Source organism: Cynocephalus volans, chromosome 16 (genome assembly GCF_027409185.1).
Source record: "Cynocephalus volans isolate mCynVol1 chromosome 16, mCynVol1.pri, whole genome shotgun sequence".
In the NCBI taxonomy this organism is placed as follows: Eukaryota; Metazoa; Chordata; class Mammalia; order Dermoptera; family Cynocephalidae; genus Cynocephalus; species Cynocephalus volans.
The window spans coordinates 7,662,954-7,683,697 of record NC_084475.1 but is presented as its reverse complement, the minus strand read 5'-3'; the positions used below and the strand labels follow the sequence as shown (position 1 = coordinate 7,683,697).

Here is a 20,744-nt window from a genome sequence, read left to right as displayed (position 1 = left end):
TGCCACCCATGTTGCAGTGCTGAACGCAGTTTCTACTAACTCTTAGTCAGAAAAGCTCCTACCAAAACAAAGGCTACCCGAGATCGACTTGCTCTGTAGAACCAGCAGGACCTGATCCCGTATGTCAGAGTCAGCTTACAGAAGGTAGATGGACAATAGGGTTAGTCTTCAACTCACAGAATAAAATGTAACAACAATAGGAGACAGTCTGAGGCAGGTCAGAGATCAACTAAACAGCCACTTAATATCCTTCTAATTTTATTTTTTCCACAGTAAGTTCTTCAATCTGTTTCTAATTTCCTTGCATTTACCTTTATATTTGGAGTGTAGAGATTTCGTAAAGATGCCAGTGCCATGGAAAGACCTTCTGTGCTGTAGGAGATCCAGAGACCTTGGAGGATGGAGGATGACACACCAACTTTTTTACTCAAACCCTAAAAAAGAAATACAGAAGCAATTAAATTATTAGCCCTGATAAAAAGTACCATCAATAGTGGGCTGGCCCCATGGCTCACTTGGGAGAGTGAGGCGCTGGTAGCGCTGAGGCCGCGGGTTCGGATCCTGTATAGGGATGGCCGGTGCGCTCACTGGCTGAGTGTGGTGCGGACCACACTGTGCTGAGGGTTGTGATCCCCTTACCAGTCAAAAACAAAAAAAAAGTACCATCAATAGTAAGTTAGTGGTCTTTAGGTTTTTGGTACTAATGAATGAGCGCAGAGTCTCACTCTAACAATGTCCATGCCCAGCAAGTCCCATCCACTGATGGGGACAGAGACTAGTCCTGTAGGAACAGGCTAACTTAAGTTGTCTCTATCTCAGCAGTCTCTAGCGACAAAACTACTTAATATCTCTCTTTTCTGCTATATCTAGATGCAATCTGTTTTTCCAGATCTTTATTAGTCTTCCTGAATAAATTCCTTAAATTCAAGTTACTGAAATACATACTGTGGCAGCGTTAATGCAATGTGAGCATTGATCTCCATTTCATTTTCCTCCTGGGCATTTGGAAAAACTGTATTACCCAGCCTCCTTTACAGTTAGGTGGGTCATGTGACTGAATTCTGGTTAATAAAATTTGGGCAGAGGTATTAGTCATGTCCAGGCTTGGCCCCATAACCTCCTGTGTGTTTCTCCAGCTTTTTATTGCTCCTCCTGATTGCAGGCCAGCTGCAGAGGATCCTATGGAGGATTCTTAGGCCTAAGGAGATTTCAGAACTATTACATGAAAGGAGCCTGCCCAATGCTCTGCACTAGACTGCAATGTGAAAGAGAAATAACACTTTAAGTCATTGAGATTTTGGAGGTTTGTTACAGCAGCTACATTCTTCGCCCTAATACACCCTCAAATGATCACACCTGTTCATCCTTAGGGAAAAAACAATACAGGCTGATTGCCATCAGCAATTAATTTTCTCCTAGTATGACTGGCATAGATCCCATTGCATATATTAATGTTTACCCCCTTCACACGGGCTTCTGCAGAGGAAGATGCATTAATTTGTTCTTTAAATTTCCTGATGGTTAGATGCTCTCTGGAAATCATCTTACTCTTTTTTGCCAAGATCTGGATCAAATGATTAAAAGCAGAAAATCCTGAGGGCAGGAAGATATTAATAATGAAGTCTGGGACCTAATAAGTGAATTTGGAGAGTTCCCCACTCCCCAAAACTTGTGCTACTTCTGCTTGCTTTGTTCCTTGAAATGGAGGTAGTTCTTGCCTAGAGTACCTGTGTACATTCAAATCAGCAAGATGTGTTTATCTGGCATACTAGGGAAGGAGCATCTACAAAGGAAGAGTACTTAAGTATTTATGAATTACAGATTCATCTAACAAAAACCTCAAGTTGTGGTGGTCATGGTCTTCCTGCAAAAGGCCCAGGCTCTCTAAAGTGAGTTAAGAAAAAACTTCTGTAGAGGAAATTTTCACACTAGAGCAAAGGCTGAATGATGAATAACTATGGGAAGGCCAGATATATGAACATTTTGAAAAGGCTTTTCTGTTTTCTTTTCTTTTTTTTTTTTTAAAGATGACCGGTAAGGGGATCTTAACCCTTGACTTGGTGTTGTCAGCACCACGCTCTCCCAAGTGAGCCAACCGGCCATCACTATACAGGGATCCGAACCCGTGGCCCTGGTGTTATCAGCACCGCACTCTCCCAAGTGAGCCATGGACCGGCCCTGGCTTTTCTGTTTTCTGACACAGGCATTTTTTCCCTCTGTGGGGATATTTTGAAGGGACTAAAAATTAAATTATTAAATTTTCAGATTAAAAATTTTATTTCCAAGAATGTTCAAAGCAGACCCTTTTTCTACCCCTGATTTCTACACATGAAGAACAGCTCAGGTGTTGGGGAAGGTTGGTTCAAAGATATCAAATGCTTTATATCTATTTCTAATTTGGTATTTTTCAAAAAAGACTTCTACATATAGGCTTTTGAACTTATAAAAATAATACAATTTTTTTAATAAAAAACAAATAAAATAAGTGTGGTATTAAAAATAAAAGTAGCTTCAACTTCCCATCTCAATCCTAAGAAGTGGCTGGTGTTTATCACTTAAGACATTTTCTATGCAAATACAAATACACACAAACAAGTGTATATAAACAATGTAAAATTTATTTTATTAAGCATTTTTTATTATGGAATAATTTAAACCTATTTACAAAAGTAGAGAGAAATAGTATAATAAACCTCTCATGTACCAGTCACCTCAACAATTTTCAACTCATGGCCAACCTTATTTTACTTATATTCCTTCCCATATTCCCCTTTCCCATGACTGGATTATTTTGAAGCAAATTCCTGACATCCTATCACTTAATATTTAACAATTTCAGTAAGTGCCTCCAACAGACAAGGACTCTTTTCAAAACAGTCAACCATCATTACCATACCTAAAATTAAGAAGGATTTTATAATATCAAATATCTACACAGTGTTCAAATTTCCTTGATCACCTCAAACTAAAATTTTTTTGGTTTGAATTGGAATCTACATAAGATCCACATACTATAACTAGCTTAAAAACACTTTAAAAGTAAGGAACAATTAGATACTCTTAATTTTTTAAACAAAATATTGTGGACATAGTCTATACATGTACACATACTTTCGTCTTATTCTATTTCAAGGGAGACACAGTAGTCCATCATATGGATGTATCATAATTTACTTAAGTGAGCCCCTAGAGATGCATATTTAGGTAGTTCTGGGTTTTCCCCCCTAACTGTTACAACTATGTTTCAGTAATCATCCTTGTACATGTATCTTTATACCTTTGTGCAAATATATCTGTAGGATATGCCTCTAGAAGTGGCTTTTACTTTTGGCCGACTGGTAGAGGGATTGAATCCTGGACCTTGGTATTATCAGCACCATGCTCTAGCCAACTGAGCTAACTGACCAGCTCTGGATGCTTTTATATTTTGTGCCACTTTGACATGGCTTTGTAAAAGTGGCTGCCTGCGTCTAAACATTCCCATCAAGAAATCCACAGTTCGACGAAATGAGGAAGGATGATGCTAATTACTGCTACTCATCCCCTCACTCCATCCTATCCTAATTATAAACGATAGACAAGCAGGCAAGCCAAAAAGCCTAGGCCAAATCCTGGCAGAGCAGGCCTTCGGGTTCCCAGAATCGCAATTCCACGCTGGGAGGCTGAAACAGAATCTCGTTTTAACCCCTCACATCACAAGGAGATTATTCCCCTCCATCCTCCTTCATTATTGAAAAACAGCTATTTAATTTCTGCATTAGCCATATTTTCTTTGGCCTTGAGGAGGATGAGCCGTGCTCTAAATCTCTCTACTAGAGTACCCGTCTTGGCACCACGAGCTGGGTGCACTAAAAAGAATAAGGGCGAACAACAACAGTTTCTGATTGCTCATTACTACTTCAGAACCTCTTTTAATTTGTACTAATAACAGGGACATTGATCACAAACACTCATTTGGCTAATCAGTTCATATGCAAACAAATATAAAAAATTGAAGCAAATACATTACTAAGCAGTTATGATTGTTGACATATGAGATAGAATATTTCCAGTTCTTTTGGGAAGAACTCCAAATGCTACTCAGTCATGGGTGGAGTACAGACAAGTTAGGTTCTATAACTTGTCTCACCACCACTATATATCCTAGAAGACCACCAAGAAACTTAGCTCTGATTCCCCATTTGTACCTTGTCTCCTAATTTAGAATATGTGTGGGCCTCACCCAGACCTTCCGAGGAACTATCAACTATACTAACCAATTAGATGGAAAAACCAGCAGGAATACAGTAATGTCCATAGTCTAATAAAGGAAATTTTTAGCAATGAAAGACATGACTGATATAAGGGGTCTTCTAAAAGTTCACGGAAAGGTTCATATTATCTTTTAATTCCATTTTTCCACGATCTTTCAGAAGTACCCTTGTTTAAGTCATGTCTTTCATTGAGAGAGAATTTATCGCTATTTTTATATGGGAGGAAATAATCTGGACAAGGTTAGGTAACTTGCCCAAAGTCACACAACCACTGGAGCTGGAATTAGAAACTAAGTCTTTTTTTACTCCAAAGTTCATGTTCCTTCCATTATAACCACATTAAAAAAAAGTAAAAAGTACATGATTCAGGACTTCACTTCTGAATTCTTAGCTACAGAAGTACCAACTAAAATAGACAAAACAGCTGATTTCTGGCTTCTTTCTTTACCTTTAATTCTAAACCATTCTCCATCCTTGGTCCTCTTCTCTAAAATTGTTCTTTTTTATCCCAGACAATCTCATCTCTTCCTATGGCTTTACCCTTATGATTTCGACTAAGCACTACATGCTTCTTTTCCAACTATGAAATTTAAAGTAAAACTATGTCTATGACCTGTAATAGTCAACTTTCTCTTGAACATTGACTTAAGTGGGGTTCATTACATATTTTCACTTAATCTTTAGAATTATTGGATATTATTTTACAGAAGAATGATGCTGTACCAGTGGTTTATTAAAGTCACATGGCAATTTTGCTTCTGCCCAAGGTCTCTGGCATCAGAGGGCTCAGAAAATGTTGTATTTAGCTGCTCTGGAAGATGTAGCAACTCACCCCTCTGCTCAGAGCCTATGAGTTTGGATTTAGTTTTCTTGAATATAAATTGCCTTTGTTTTCTGTGTGATGCTTGGATCACTTCTGGTCACTTACGTGTAACAAAGGAATTTTATATGAGAAAGCCTAAGATCTTTAGAGAAAAGTTGGATGTTCCCAGGATGTGGAGTCATTATTTTTGCTCAAGAGGACTTGGGTGGATTTCCACCTCTGCTAATGGTATATCTAAGAAATTTGGACAAACATGTCTGCTAAGGCCAACTAGGAAAAGCTGTACAAAATTTAAAAAACATTCCCCCTTTCAAAAGAGGAGAGCTAACAAGTTAGAGAAGAATTACCGGGCCAGGATCTAGGATAGGAAGGAGCCCAGGAGAGCAGTTTGGAGCTGCTTTTCTCCTGGGTGTGTTTGTCAGTTCTGCAGAATTAACCAAAAGTACTTCTTATAGCTAAGGAGACAGGAATTAGAGTATAGGACCCAGCCTGCCAAAGGAGCAGGGAGTGACCTGGTGAACTTCCTTGCCTTGGTATGGGATCCCACCTGCCACAAAAGACTTAACCCAGAAGTAAATGTGAACCAGGAGTAGGCAGGCTCTCACAGGGATTGCAACAGAGTATTGAATTATCTTAATCTTTGAAAATTGAATGAGGTGATCCTGAACTGCTATGCAAATATAAATTAAATCAGGAGGAAGATAATATCATCCTAGTCTCAAACTATTTGCAAGTGCTAAGACCAGCACACAAGATAACAAGATATCATCAATGAAAACCAGCACAAATAATAGACAGCAGAAATCAACCTAAAAGGCTCCATACATTGGAGTTGTCAGATATAGACTTTGAAATAACTATGTTTATTATGTCCAAGGAGATAAAAGAAAAGACTGAGCATAGTGACAGAGAACTAGAAAACTATGAAAACATAATAATGGAAATTCTAGAATTGAAAAATACAATAACCAGAATTGAGAACTCAATGCACAGGTTTAACAGCGCAGTATTCCACTATGCAGCTGAATTACACTTTATTTAATCCTGTCCTACTATTGAACATTTAGGTTATTTCTATTTATTTTAATGAAAATGGCTTCATTTTCATTTTTAAGAAATAAAATCTATCATAGTAGAATCCCTTATATCTCTTCCTTACTCCATTCTCCTATCAGAGGTATCCCCTATCTCAAAGTTAGCATATATATGTAGTTAACATATACACAGTCCTTAGAGATCCCAGTCCTCTTCTAAGCATTTTATATATATTAGTGAATTAAATCCTCACAACCATCACATGAGATAAGTGCTATTATTACCCCATTTTAAAAATTAGTAAACAGAGACATAGTAAGGTTAAATAAGTTGCTCAAAGTCATACAGTCAGGAAGGAGGAGAGACAGGATTTTAAGCCAGGCAGTCTGGTTTTGGAGCCTAGTCTCTTAACAACCATGCTCACTATCTCTAAATGAATGATGTAGACTATTGATTTTCAATTCACTGGGCTGAACATTAAAATTACCTGGGGAGCTTTTAAAAAATACTAATGCTCAGTCATTGCTGGTGGGAAAACAGCACAGCCACTTCAGAAAATCGTTTGGCAGTGTCTTGCAAAGCTAAACATACTCTTATCAAATGATCTGGTAATTGCACTCCTAGGCACTTACCCAAATGAGCTGAAAATTTATGACTGCACAAAAACTTATACATGAGTGTTTATAGCAGCTTTATTCATAATTGTCAAAAGATGGAAGCAATCAAGATGTCTTTTAATAGATGAATGGATAAACTGTGGTACATCCATACAGTAGAATATTATTCAGCAATAAAAAGAAATGAGTTCTCAAGCCACAGAAAGACATGGAAAAACCTTAAATGTATATTGCTAAGTAAAAGAAGCCAGTCTGAAAAGGTTACACTGTATGATTCCAACTATATAACATTCTGGAAAAGGCAAAACTATACAGACAGTAAAAAGATGGTTACTGTCAGGGGTGGGGGAGGGTAAGAGGAGAGGAACGAATAGGTGTAGGACAAAAGAATTTTAGGGCAATGAAACTATTCTGTGTGATACTGTAATGTGACCACATGACATTATGCATTTGGCAAAATCCACAGAACTGTACAACACAAAGAGTGAACACTAACGTAAACTATGAACTTCAGTTAATGATAATGTATTATTGGTTCATCAATTGTAACATATGTACCACACTAATGCAAGATGTTAATAACAGGGGAAGCTGTGGTTAGGGCAGTGAGCATATAAAAATTTTGTACTTTCTGTTCAGTTTTTATACAAACCTAAAATTGCTCTAAGAAATAAAGTCTATTAAAAAAAAGCCTAGGCTCTACTTCAAAACAATGAATCAATCTCTGGAAGTAAGGCTCAGGAGTGTGTGCGTGCGTGAGTGCGTGCGTGTATGTGTGTCAGGAGTGTGTGTGTGTGTGCGTGTGTGTGTGCACGTGTGTGTTTTAAAGCTCTTCAGGAGAATATAATGAATAGCCAAAGTTGAAAACTAATGACCTAGATTTACAGAGAAATCTCAAAGACACAATGTTGAATAAAAGAAAAAGTTACAGAATTATATGACCAGCATGATACTATTATGTCAAGTTTAAAATAATTCTGTATGCTATTTATGAATATATACCTATGTTAGAAAAGTACAAAACATGGATGAGAAGAACATATGTTAGGAGTGGTTAGCATGTGCTAAATCCTTCCACATTTAGAAAAGGAGTTACCTCTAGGAGAGTGAGAGAATACAAAAGGGGCTTCTAATGAATGTGTTACATTTGGTTCTTTTTTTTTTTTGTCGCCAGTTGGTACAGATATATCGTTTCTTAAAAACAAAGAAAAAGATTTGAAGCAGACATGGGAAGATCTAACATCTGTTAAATCTGGTAGATAATCAAATATTCACTTACCTGTGCTTTTCCTATATTCTTAAATGTTTCATAATAAAATTTAAAAAAACAAGGAATAAGGACCTCTGAAATAAGAGAAAAGGAGGTAAGAACTGATAATAATGTAGATTGTTTTATTGGTGAGGGGAGGAAAGTGGTTAAAGGAAGTCATACTTGATGGCTTTGCTTTTTTTGGTGACTCATAAGTTAGGATGTTTGTTGAATTAGTTGACTTGGTTAAGAACTAAAGGAAAAAGAAAGGGGAAAAAGAGCTAAGGAAAGACCTCAGTAAATGAATGTCAATTAAATTGTCTAGTAAATAGACCACAAAGCAGCACTGAGAACCCCACTGAGGTTGGAGTAAATACACAAGAAATAAGTCTAAAATATAGAGCCAGAGTCTAGGATTTGGAATATTAGCTGTACGTGTACTATGGATTTTTGATTTCTTCTGGTTGGTGGGGTTGACCCTTTGCTCCTGTGAACTATGGGAGGAAGAAGTTTCAGTTTAGTCAAACTCAACTCAACAAAGGCAGATAAATGTGATCTTATTACTGGTCACGACATAGCCAAAAATAACCCATAATTAAATTCTACAGAGATGATATCTTAAAGAGAATTTTATGTTCAAATAACTTGAAAATGTGCGTCTTTGGTATCTTTAACTATTATTGCTCAGGTAAGAGGGAATCCCTTTTTTTCAGTGATAAATTATAATGGAATCCATTCCTTAGAATCTAAATTTACTGTTTATCAGCCTGTAATTAGCTTGTTAAGTATTTTTGAATACTTTAAGACAAAAGAGAAAGCATGAAGAAACAAAAGCAATCTCATCTTAGAATCAGGTATCTTAAGATCATGGCAGACTTCTGGTCAAGACAGCAGAATAGACGGTCCCCAGCATCACTCTCTACCACAAATCAACCAATTTTCAACTCTGAAAAAACAACAAAAGCCAAGCTGGGGCTGTTAGAGCTCAGGGGAAGAGGAGGAGGGACCTATGTAGTGCATGAAGGTGGGAGATGCCACGATGAGAGAAAGAAAAACTGCTCCAATCTTTTCGAATCCCAGCCGCTTCCAGGCTGGAGCTGCTGAGTGCACGGAGTAGGAGCCAGTAGAAGTCGCAGCTGTGCCCTTCAGATGAAGTTGCCTAGAGGCAGCAGGGGAGAACAGAGCCTTGGCAGCTCGCAGGACAGCAAGAACACTAATAGGGTTCCCGTGGGCCCACGAAGGAGTGAGGAGCCAGAACAACTGAAAAAAAGGAGTCACTCAGAGGCCGGTGAGTCACTACAAGGGACTGGAGAATGGCCTGTCTCACGAGAAGTGTTGGGAGCACAGGCAGTGGGGGAGATGGGTCCACTGGGGGAACACTGGGCACAGCAAGGACAGCTGATCTGCCCCCCAATCAGTGAAGGACCACTCAGAGGAGACTGGTCAGGAACATAGAATTGCATGGGGTGCAGTTTGATGAAAAGACTCAGGCCCAGACTGGAGTTTCTACACAACCCAGGTGCACGGGATCTTATGAGAGCTGGAAGTACCTATAAAGTAAATCATTAGAACCCAAGCTGCACAAAAAGCCTTCCCTAGAGAATCAGCAGCAAAGCAGCAATTTAGCCCAACCACAGAGCTCAAATACTGGTTCCCATAGGAAGTTCCCCCATTTTAGAAATAAGCAAAGGACACACTGCCAATGCCTCAGGGCCTGCTGGGGGACCTGAGGCATGGAGTTGAGGACAGGACCCCCCTCCCACAGCCAGGCACACTGCCAGTGCCAAGGAGCATGCCAAAAACATCACCTCCATGTGATGCCACGGCTGCCACGAAAGCAGCTAGATGTCACAACCACCACACAGATGGTCCACCAGCCACTGGAGTCACCACCAGAGACCAAAGAAAAGACGACGATGTCTCTCTCCACAAAGCCCACTCCAGAGTGACAGAAGAAGCATCTGCTCTATGATAATACTGGGGGACCTGATCACACCTCTCAGCATTGAACAGATCATCTAGGCAACAAATCAACAGAGTAACCATTACTCTTTCAGAGAGAAGAGATCTAGGGTTATCAGAGGTGGGAGGGAGGAGGGAAACGGGGATAGAGAGAGATTGGACAAGAGGCATAAAGAATAAGTACAATTTATAACAGTATATATACTAATAATATTGATTTGATCAACATATGTCAACACTGAAACCCAAAAATATGTACAATCAATTATGATTCAATAAATATTAAAAAAAATAAATAAATAAGCAAAGGACAACAAATTAGTTCCAGTGCTGAGTTTATGTGGTGGGAATAATCCAACACCTAACTGAAAGAAAAAACAAAGTACCCACAACCGGAGACAAAGTTTGATATTAACTAGTAAAGGTCTCATTTCACCAAAGAATATCTATAACACCTCGAAGGACTGGAAGTACCCTGGGCTACCAAGCCAGGAAGCAGGGAGGGCTGGGGTCCTCAGCCACGCCCCCTGACACCAACACCTGCAACCAGTCCTGAGGGTGGGGGCCGAGGGCCTTGGCCACGCAGCCCTTGACATGCATAACCAACCCAGCAACAACCACTGAGCTGCAGCAAGAAGGGCCCTGGGTTCCTGAGCTGGGGTGGTGGGGGGTGGGGCTTTTGCCACACCCCCGACATCTGCACCCAGCCCAGCAATGAGTAAGACACTGCTGGAAGCCCCCTGGTCTCCCCTGTGGGAATGAGGGGGGTGCCACAGGCCTCAATCCCACCCCTCCTCCTTCTTCCTTCTTCCATCCCATTCCCTTCCCCTTTCCCCTCTCCTCCTCCCTCTCAACTGCTATGTAACAACTTCATAGAATGTTAAAAAAAAAATATATATATATATATATTAATTAAAAAAAAAAAAAAGATCATGGCAAAAACTAACCCTGGGGCTTATCCAATGAGCTTCTATAAAGCAAGTTATTTACAAATAAATCGCCAAGTGGTCCACTTGTCTCAAGTGATATCCAGCTGTCTCGAATGGATTATCACCGTTCTTATCTGACCACTACACATGGCCATGTTTTGTTACGGTAAAAGGATACTGGTAAACAAAGGGAAGGTGCCTTTCATTGTAAAGAAGGGGTTGGCAAACTATGGTCAGTGGCCAAATCCAGCCTTCCATGTATTTTTAAAATCAGGTTTTACTGGAACACAGCCATACCCATTAATTTCTGTATTGTCTCTGCCTGCTTTTGAGCTACAATGGCAGAGTTAAGTAGTTGCAACAGAAACTGTATAGACTACAAAGCCATGTCTAAGCCCTTCACAGAAAAGGTTTGCCAACCACTGCTGTTGAGGATGCTAGGTAACCTCTGAAGTGACAGGGTGATATTACTATCAGGAATTAATGTTTCTTATTAAGTCTTATTTTTCAGGAAAGAGATTATTATTAATCATTTTGATCATAAAACCTTATATTTATATGCCTAGTACTCATATGATGATCCTCATAACAATGCCAAGTTATTGTTACCATTTTACAGATGAGAAAACTTAGACCGCCTAAGTTAAGCGGCAGAGTTTGCATATGAACCCAGGCCTTTTGACTGATGTCCGTAAAAGGAGCTTTTTTCTACCTACAGCATTTTTTCCCCAGGCCAATAGTTCTGTTCTGATGAGAAATTTTATAGGACTAAGTGAAGGAACATTTGAGAGGGCAGGATTTAGGAAGCTAATTACAAGAATATTCCAAAATCCTTCCAGTGACTAGACTCAACCCAATGAAAACATTCTGCAATACAAACTAGGCTGAAATATCTCTGGCCACAATTCACAAACATCCTGTTTTCTTTTCCTAGATTAAAAAAAAAATCTAAATGGCAATCAGAGGATCACAAAATAATTGTAAATGTGCAATAACATGGGTTAACAGGGAAATGCAAATCAAAACCACAATGAGATACCACTTCACGTCCACTAAAATGGCTAAAATAAGAAAGAAAGACAATGCCTAACAAATGTTGGTGAAAGTGTGAAGAAACTGGAACCTTCATACATTGCTGGTGGGATTGTAAAATGGAATAGCCACTTTGGAAAATAGATTAGCAATTCTTCAAAATGTTAAGCATAGAGTTACTATATGACCCAGAAATTCTATTTCTAGATATATATACTCAAGAGAACTGAACGCATATGTCCACACACGCAAATCCCATACACTAACATTGTGAATGTACTAAAGTGTCGTTCACTTTAAAGTTGCTTACTTTATTTAAAAAAATCTTAAAAAGGAAAAATCTGTATGCTAATATTCTGCTGGACTTCTGAGCCTCTGAAACTATAAGCAATACATTTCATTTTCTTTACAAATCACCCAGTTCCAGGTATTTTGTTATAAGCAACAGAAATGGACTAACACATGTTCACAGCAGCATTATTCACAATAGCCAAGAAGTGGAAACAACCCAAATGTCCAGCTGTGAATGGATAAGCAAAATGTGGTATGTCCATAAAACAGGGAATTATTTGGCAATAAAAAGGAATAAAGTACTGATATATGCTACAACATTAAGGAATCCCGAAAACATTAAGCTAAGTGAAAGAGGCCAGACACAGAAAACACATTATTATATGATGCCATTTATATGAAATGTCCAGAATAAGTCAAATCTATTGACACAGACAGTAGGGTGAGGAGTGACTTTAAATGGGCATGAGGTTTGTTTTTAGGGTGATGGAAATGTACTGACGGTGGTGACAGTTGCACAACTCTGTAAGTATACTAAAACTGACTGACATGTATACCTAAAATGGGTGAATTTTACAGTATCTAAGTTATACCCCAACAAAGTTGTTAAAAAACAAAAAGAATTAAAAGGGCTCAATAGCCAGTCAAATATCCAGAATTCCAGACCCTCAATCTTCTCATATTTTAAAAGTGATTAATAACATGACATGCAATTTTTCATGAACAAAAATAAAACAAAGGAAATTTTGGAAAGAAGTATAAATTGAATTGTATATCACCGACGATCAGAAGTTCTGAGCGGAACTGGTTATAACCATGAGGTCCATCTTTACCTTTTCATAACCCTCAGCTGATGAGGCCTGAGAATTCTAAGCAGTCTGGGAGACGTTAAAGCCTATCAGTAGGGAGCACTCTGCACTTAGAGGACCCTGTAAAAACCATACTCCAAGCCTTCATTCTTCAGCTTGCAGTCACGTCATCACCACATGCTGTAGTCCGGAGTATTTATGGCCTGAATCACACATGGAGCCAGTCTTATCTTGAGCAACCATGTCTGCATCCACTTAAGATAAAACTGCGCTAATGACAGGAGTGTGTGGTTTAAATGTAGCTCTTTCTCGATATATTGGATAAAGTCACACTTGGTCAAATAAAGCTTCATGTTATATCTCTGTTAATCTGGTATTTATTTTATGGTGCAGCAAAGGCAGCCATCAACTTCATCTTCGCATCTGATCCTATGCAGATGGTGATGCTAAACGTTTAATACTTAAGTTATTTTCCCATCTAACTGAAGGACAATAATTTTAGAGTATACGGTAGTAGTAGGCACTTTTCAGTCCACTTGAAACTGAAATGAAATACCTTGCCTGTTATTTTAGTCCCACTCCGCTCCCACTAAGTAACGTCACTGGGTAAGGTCATCTTTGGTACAGTGATTTGCCTGACAAGACAATTATGATTCAAACAAAGGACTTGTCTCTGTGGGTTTCCTTTCTGTCCATCTGATGAATAGGCTTCTCTGGCTGTATGCTTATATACTGGGAAGAATTTGCTAGGCTCTTGGAGTTGCCATTAATGCCATCTTTCTCTCTGAAGAGAACTGTTTTATCTTTTAACAGTATCCCTTGAGGGAAGTCTGACACAGAGAACTGTTTAATATACCTGTATTTCTCAATTCTGAGGCAAGAAAAGAACTCTGAATAAATTGTAGGGATTGGAACTATCAGATGCAATAGCAAACTTTGGGCTAGAAAAATCAGGACAACAAATTTCCTCCTCCTACTTTTGTGTGTTAACCCAAAATTGTTATCTGGACTATAAATTCCTTGAGATTAGGGATTATATATTCTTTGTTTCTGTATCCCTGGTACCTAGTAAATGACCTCAGTAAGTGTTTGAATAAACAAAGGAATGTATACATGCACAAACATTAATTATGTGCCCTTCTCTGGGTCCTCATTCCAGTCTTACAAATGTTGAGAGATGGAAGCTGATGTTTTAGTTTGTAAAAGATTTGAAATGACTGGGAGAAAAACTGAGATTACAATTTGAAACGAGACTGAGGGAAGGAGCTCCAAGGAAGGCTAGTGTTGATTCTAAATAAATAGTGTGAAAATCACAGCACCAAGAATCTTCATTAAAACAATTATAAGAAAATTGAAAGAGTAACTGCTCTCAGTGATTTTTTTAAACATTGTAAAAACCTGCAACCAACTGCTACAAGAAGAATGTCCGTAGGAGATGATAAGTCATATACGGAGCACACATGTATACGTGTATATGCTGCTTACCTAAATGATTATACATATACATTTCCTGGAAAGTTGAGCAAGCCATTAAATTGGGGATTTCTGATGTAGTTCTCTTTCTAAAGGTCTAGGGAAGAACAGGCCATACATTTTAGGTGGACCAACTTTGCAGCAAAATAATCTCAGAAAGCAGAGACTACACTGAAATACTACTACACACATATTATTAAAGAAAACTCTGCTGGAGATTGAAAGAAAAAAGCCTCCAACTTCTCTCATTACCTTAAAAATGTGTGCTTTGAGGATGTGATGTCCCAGCTCAATAGTTTGCTGTCGGTTTAGTTTTCCCTCTTGGCGGGAAAACCAGAAGGCAAGTAATGTGTGACCACTCCTGAAAAGAAAAAGACGTTCATTTTAGAAATTTTAATGCACCAATTCTGCTTTGGGTGGGGAACTGTTCAGGTCCATCAAAACAGTCTCATTCAACCAGTTTCCTGGGAAAAGGGTACCTGCTACTGGGCAAATAATGGGTATTGAAAGGTTCCTAGCTTTTATCCAAATCACATGTATAATATCACGAAATGACATTTCTAGTTGGCTTATACCCATCCCACAAACAGATGGCATTAAAAGATTTTTTATTTTTATTTTCTGTCTCTGTCAGCAACTCTTATTTCACCCATGCTTAAATGTCAGTGTTTCTCAGGATCTCATTCTTGGTCCTGTTCTGTCCTCTCTCTGGATTAGCTCATCCATCCTCAGAGCCTTCACCACCACTTACATCCTAGGTCTTTCTCTTTAGACTTTTCTTCTCACCTTAGACTAGTATACATACAACTGTCTATTGGATGTCTCCATTTGGAGATCCCGTTGTACCTCAAACTCAACATGTTCCAAACTGTTTTAACAACCTCTTCCCAAGTGAAGTCTTCTCTGATCAGACTTTATCAAGCTTCTACCCTTTCCCTCTGGGTGAGGAGAACAGAGTACTTTCTTTTGGTGTCACCAATATATGTTATATATATCTCTAGTACAGTATCACATTGTCGCGTGCTCTCTTCTCCACTAGAGTGTGAGTTTCCTGATGGATCCATTCTCCCATATCTCCAATCTGTTCATGAAAGAGAAAGCTCTTTTTTCTGCCTCTGGATATTGTCTTATCTGCCCAAGGTGCCCAGAACTGCCTTGGCCCTCTTGCAAATCATGTGGTCAGCTGGCTTGAAGACAAAGCCAACAGGAGGGCTAGGCAGTGCAGAAAAATAGATCCTGAGCCCTGACTGTATAGCATCTGAAGCTGCCCTAGTTTTGAACGTCCTGCTATATAAAGTAATATACTTCCCTACTGTTTTAAACCGTTTGAGTTGGTGTTTTCTGATTCTTCCAGCTCAAAGCATGCTAATGATATACTTCTTTAAGTGTTAATGTAAATATATAAGTGTGTACTTATGTGTGATGTGTGTATATATAGAGTTATATGTATTTCTGTTTATATATATGAAAGAAACTTGAATTACTTATATATTCCATAGTGCCTAACACAACCTATTGCATATAAAAATGCTCAATAAAACATTTTTTAGAAGAAAATGGGGCAGTGAAGAAAGGACACTGGATCACCTTTGGGGTTCATCTTCTCACCACATTTGCTAGAGTCTCTAAGAACTATGAACACTTACACCTGTCTCTCTACTGCTCACCAGCTTAGTGGTCAGCAGACTTCTTTATGCCACTGGTAACACAACTCTTCTACTCCTTTCACTTGAAGTGCCATAGAAGAGGGAAATAAAACCATCTAAGTTTCAAGTCTAATGAATTAATCAAACAGAAGGAAAAATAGCAAGTGCATTCTTGCTGGTGATGTTTCCCTGAAAGGAGGCTCAAATGTCTACTGGATGATTTTCTCTCATACTCAACACTGGCTACTCAGCCAGGTTTAATTTGAAGATGCCTCACACTGAACTCTGAAATACAAACACACTCTTTATTTCTTAATTAATTAATTAATTAGTTAATTTTTACGCTTCAGTAAGGAACCTGGAGAATAGGGGCTCCCATCTTAACATAGGAATCATCTGAGAGAGATTTCATTCCAATAAGATTTTTAAAAGAAACTTTAACCTTTGGCTTCACAAAATTTCTAAATTGTGGTAGATACCAGGTTATCTTGTTTAATTGCATAAGATTAACCATAATGGAAAGGAAGTTATAATGTCTCAGACAAGTGTAGCCTACATGGAATCATCAGTATCACCTGCAGGTCTGAGCCCAGGACTGTTTTACACTCATAAAATCTGGAAATTGCCACTGAACTTTTATTTAACTCATGAAAGCTCAATTCAATTGATAGCCTATTTTAACATAGCATAGGGAAGTTAGACAGTACAAAGAAGCATTTATAAAGTGCCCTATTCTCAAGAAATCAATACTCTATCCAGCTATTAACAATGAAGTTACTGTAGTGCCCTTCGTGTAAGAATTATTAACTTCAAGTGATTCATCCATGGCTGTACAATACTGAATAGAACTCCTGAATATTAGGCCTCTAATCCACTACCTATGCTTTAGGCCATTAATGTGAACCCATGCCTGTTAGGATTATGGTAAAAAGTTTGAGCCTGACAAATAAATGAATTTTCAGTTAGACACAGAATTAACTTTGCCCTAGTGTGCTCATTCTACTACCACGACTAAGAAATCCTGGTAAGATGTCTGCATTTCTCTAGCATGCATTTCAGTTAGCTAGAGATGATGGTGCTTGCTTTTGTTACTGTTTGTTGAACAGGCACTGAGGAGAAACAGCAAGCAATATAGCTCAAGGATAACATGAAGGTGACAACTGTAGTTCATTTTTTTTTTAATACAACATGCTATATTATTCATAAAAGCATGGTTCTAATCAGATCATTGGACTCAGCTTGTGGTGTCTAGGACACAAAGGGTAACAGCAATTTACAGAATATGCTGACATTTTCATTTGTACCTTACTCTTCTGATAAAATACGGTGCTACTGGCTAACCTGTAGTCTGAATGTGTTATACTACACGTGTCTATATTTGTTTCCATTTCTCTTATCGTTTGCTCACTCTTGAACCTTATTCCTTCTGACTCCAAGCCTTACCATTCTCTGAGATCACCAGCAGCCTCTTAATTGCCAAACATGAGGGTACTTCAAGAAGTACATGGAAAGGTTCTTTTTGAAATACCCTCGTAAAGCAGTTTTCTCTTAGCCTTTGGATCTTTTCTTTTTTTCTTATTTTCTTCCTCCTGCATTAGGTCCTACTCACTGCCTCCCTCCCTTCTTGAAACTGTCTCTTGACATCTGTGACACGACCCTGGTACTTACTCAATTTCTTTCAGTGAAGCAACTTCTTTGCCTTAGCCCTAGTTCCTCTTCTTTCCTAGGTAGCTCTCACCTAGTCTCCTGGTTTCAACCTTCACCCCAAGGTGGATGTCTCCTATAGTGACATCTCAAGTACTGAGATTTTGTTTTGCTTCTTTAACTGTCTGCTGGGTCTCTCCACCTCCATTGCTGTCAAATGAAACTGACTTTTTGAAGTTGGAGCTTTCCCTCAAAACCAAGTCTCCTTAAGACTTCTTCATTTTTTAAAATATTGCTAGTCTCCTTAGGACTTCTTTACTTTTTAAAATATTGCATAAAACCTAGTAGTTGTTTTTCTCCTCTCTTTACCTTTCTCACCTGAATAAATGCAAGTCTCATTCTCTCCATTCTGTTCTCCACAGCTTGCCCCCTGGCCCATCCCGATAACCTACATGGCAGAAAGCTGGTCAAAATTCTGCTCAAAATTCTTCAATGACTTTACATTTCCTCTGATATATAATTTAAATTCTTTAGCATGGTATTCAAAAACTCTCCATAATTTGTTGTCTGTCTGTCTTTATCTCCTCACCTTGTAATTTGCAGGGTTTCAAACAAGCTTTCTCTCTGCCTAGGATTCTCTTTCCTGTTTAGTTCATCGGGCAAATTATTTCTCATTCTTCAAGTCTTAGTTCATACTACCTTCTCAGTGATGCCTTCCCTGCCCCCTCCCAGTAGACTCAGGGGTTCTTTGCTTAGCTTTCCATTGTACCTGGTAAACATCTCCATTACAGCACCTACTGCACGACACCCTGTTTTCATATCAGTCTTTGTGACTGACTCTATTAAGGGTAGAAGCCAGGTTTTTTGACATATGTACTCCTAGGTAACAGGAATAAATATTTGCAGAATGAATGAGTAATTAATAATACCTTACACATGTATACTCTCTTATGGTTTTCAAAATACTTTAATAATTGTTAGATTTTCACAAAACACTACACTGTAGGCACAGCAGTACATATTACTCCTAATATCATGAAGGACTGACTGAGACGCAACAAGATTGAGGGACAGATCCCAGCTCACATGGTTAGGAAGTAAGAGAGCCGGGATGAGAACCTAAGCGCTTCTAAAACCTAGTTCTACTGAAACCTAGTTCCATTTCGACACTACGAGAATAGCAACTTAGTTTTCATTTCTGAGTACATTTGTGTGAAAAATCCACCAATGTAAAGAACATATTCATTTGTACCTTATGAACTCTGGATTCTTAATAATTAAAATCAGCAACTATTAACTCTGACATTTTTTGATTGACATTTTCGGAGAGAGTAGCTAAGAAATAAAAGTAGAGTATGCCTTAGTAAGTGTGACGTGATTTTAGGCATGACTAAATATAACTATGCTCTCCCTGTATAATTAAATATGACGGTCATCAAAATCAACTTACTATGGGTTCAGATGGTCAGATGTGGTTATAAAGATTGATGTGGGGTGGGGCAGGAAAGTGGTGAGTACAGAAGAATTATTTCTATATAGTTTATATGAGATCACTTTATGACTCAAAGTTACCCTGCAGATTTCCCTGTCTACATTCACAGTGCTGCCTCTTCATCTCTGAAATGAAGTCAAACAGATCTATACTCAAATCCTGCTTCTGCCACTTACAAGCTTTATAACCTAGGACAAGCTATTTAACCTCTCTGTAAGACAGGGAAAGTAACACCTATCTCTCAGGACTGTGGTAAAAATAAAGTGAGACATATTAAAAGTGAAATGTATGAGGTTTGTGGAAAAACAGAATTAGAAGATAATACGAATCTTTCCATGAACTTTCTGAACACTCCTTATGTTTTAAATTTCTTTTGTATCCTCCATAGCAACTAGCATAGTGCTATCCTAAAGGAATGACCATTAACCATAAACGATTTTAAACATATAGGAGGATAACTATGTACTCAAATAGCACTTTAATTTCCTATGTGTGTAGCAGGGTGACATGTGATACCCGATCCTTTGCCCCAATCCTTACTCTTCCATACCCTACTCCATTACCTTTGCAGCCAGAAGAGAAATCCACAGATAGGGAAAAATTACTGGGGCATGGCTGCCACTCACTGTTAGTAAATGCAGGAAAACTTGGTAGTGTAACTTCAGGCAGAGAGAAGGGATAAGGACAGAGCTAACTGGCCCCTAAGAAATAACGTAAAAGTTAAGCTAACAGGAGAAATATAAATTTCTCATGTAAACTAGAGGTTTCCAGGAGGACAGTAAGTCTTATACTCAAGGTGTATTTAATTTTAGATGTTTTAGGAGAGGACCAACCATAAGTCAGAGCTGAAGATCCTTCCACCAGCATTGTCCCCTCTCCCCTCTCTTGGATATATGCTTTGAGAAAAGTCAGAGAAGGTGGTATCCAGAAGAGCAGAGGACAGATTCTACTTCCATTCTCACTTGCAGGCATCAGCAGCCCCTGTATATGGATTTATGTATCTGGAGATAAATGATACGCACCTTTGGACAACTATGGGTTACAAGGCAGTGAGGAGCTACTGTCACTTGATGACCCTTTTCCTATTTTCCAAGAGCTCAGAGCTATGGAGTCATTTAGAGAAAAACCCTTTCTCAAGCAAGAATCACTCCCTCCTTCCCATTTAACAGTTTGGAAGTTGGATAACATTTGTTTTACACAAAATATACAATGGTACTTTGTTTTTCTAACAGATTTTCACTTAGCACACCAGGGAGACAGCTAGTCAAAGTTTCTATTTGTAGTAATGAAACATGCTAACAAATAGACTAGAGTATTTCTAGCATGGATGTTTTCTCATTGTTCTAGTCATAGTCAGTCATGTGTAGTCACATAGCTTTTATTAACTCACAAACTCCATATACCACACTTCAGAGTTCCGGAGAAACAACACGGAAGTGCTTTGATATTCTGTGTGATGCTCAGATGTGACAAGTGGTAAAGTTATGGC

At 38.5% G+C, this 20,744-nt stretch overlaps 1 protein-coding gene across 1 annotated transcript in view; it reads right to left on the bottom strand.

The window, feature by feature from the left end:
* The window catches only part of TANC2 (tetratricopeptide repeat, ankyrin repeat and coiled-coil containing 2), a 435,526-nt gene that overhangs the window by 29,813 nt on the left and 384,969 nt on the right, over nucleotides 1-20,744 (bottom strand). The window contains exons 15-16 of the mRNA XM_063080666.1: nucleotides 14,726-14,834; nucleotides 312-434 (exon numbers count right to left, since the gene is read on the bottom strand). Of these exons, the coding sequence (XP_062936736.1) occupies nucleotides 312-434; nucleotides 14,726-14,834 (232 nt within the window). The remainder of the gene's footprint in view (nucleotides 1-311; nucleotides 435-14,725; nucleotides 14,835-20,744) is intronic.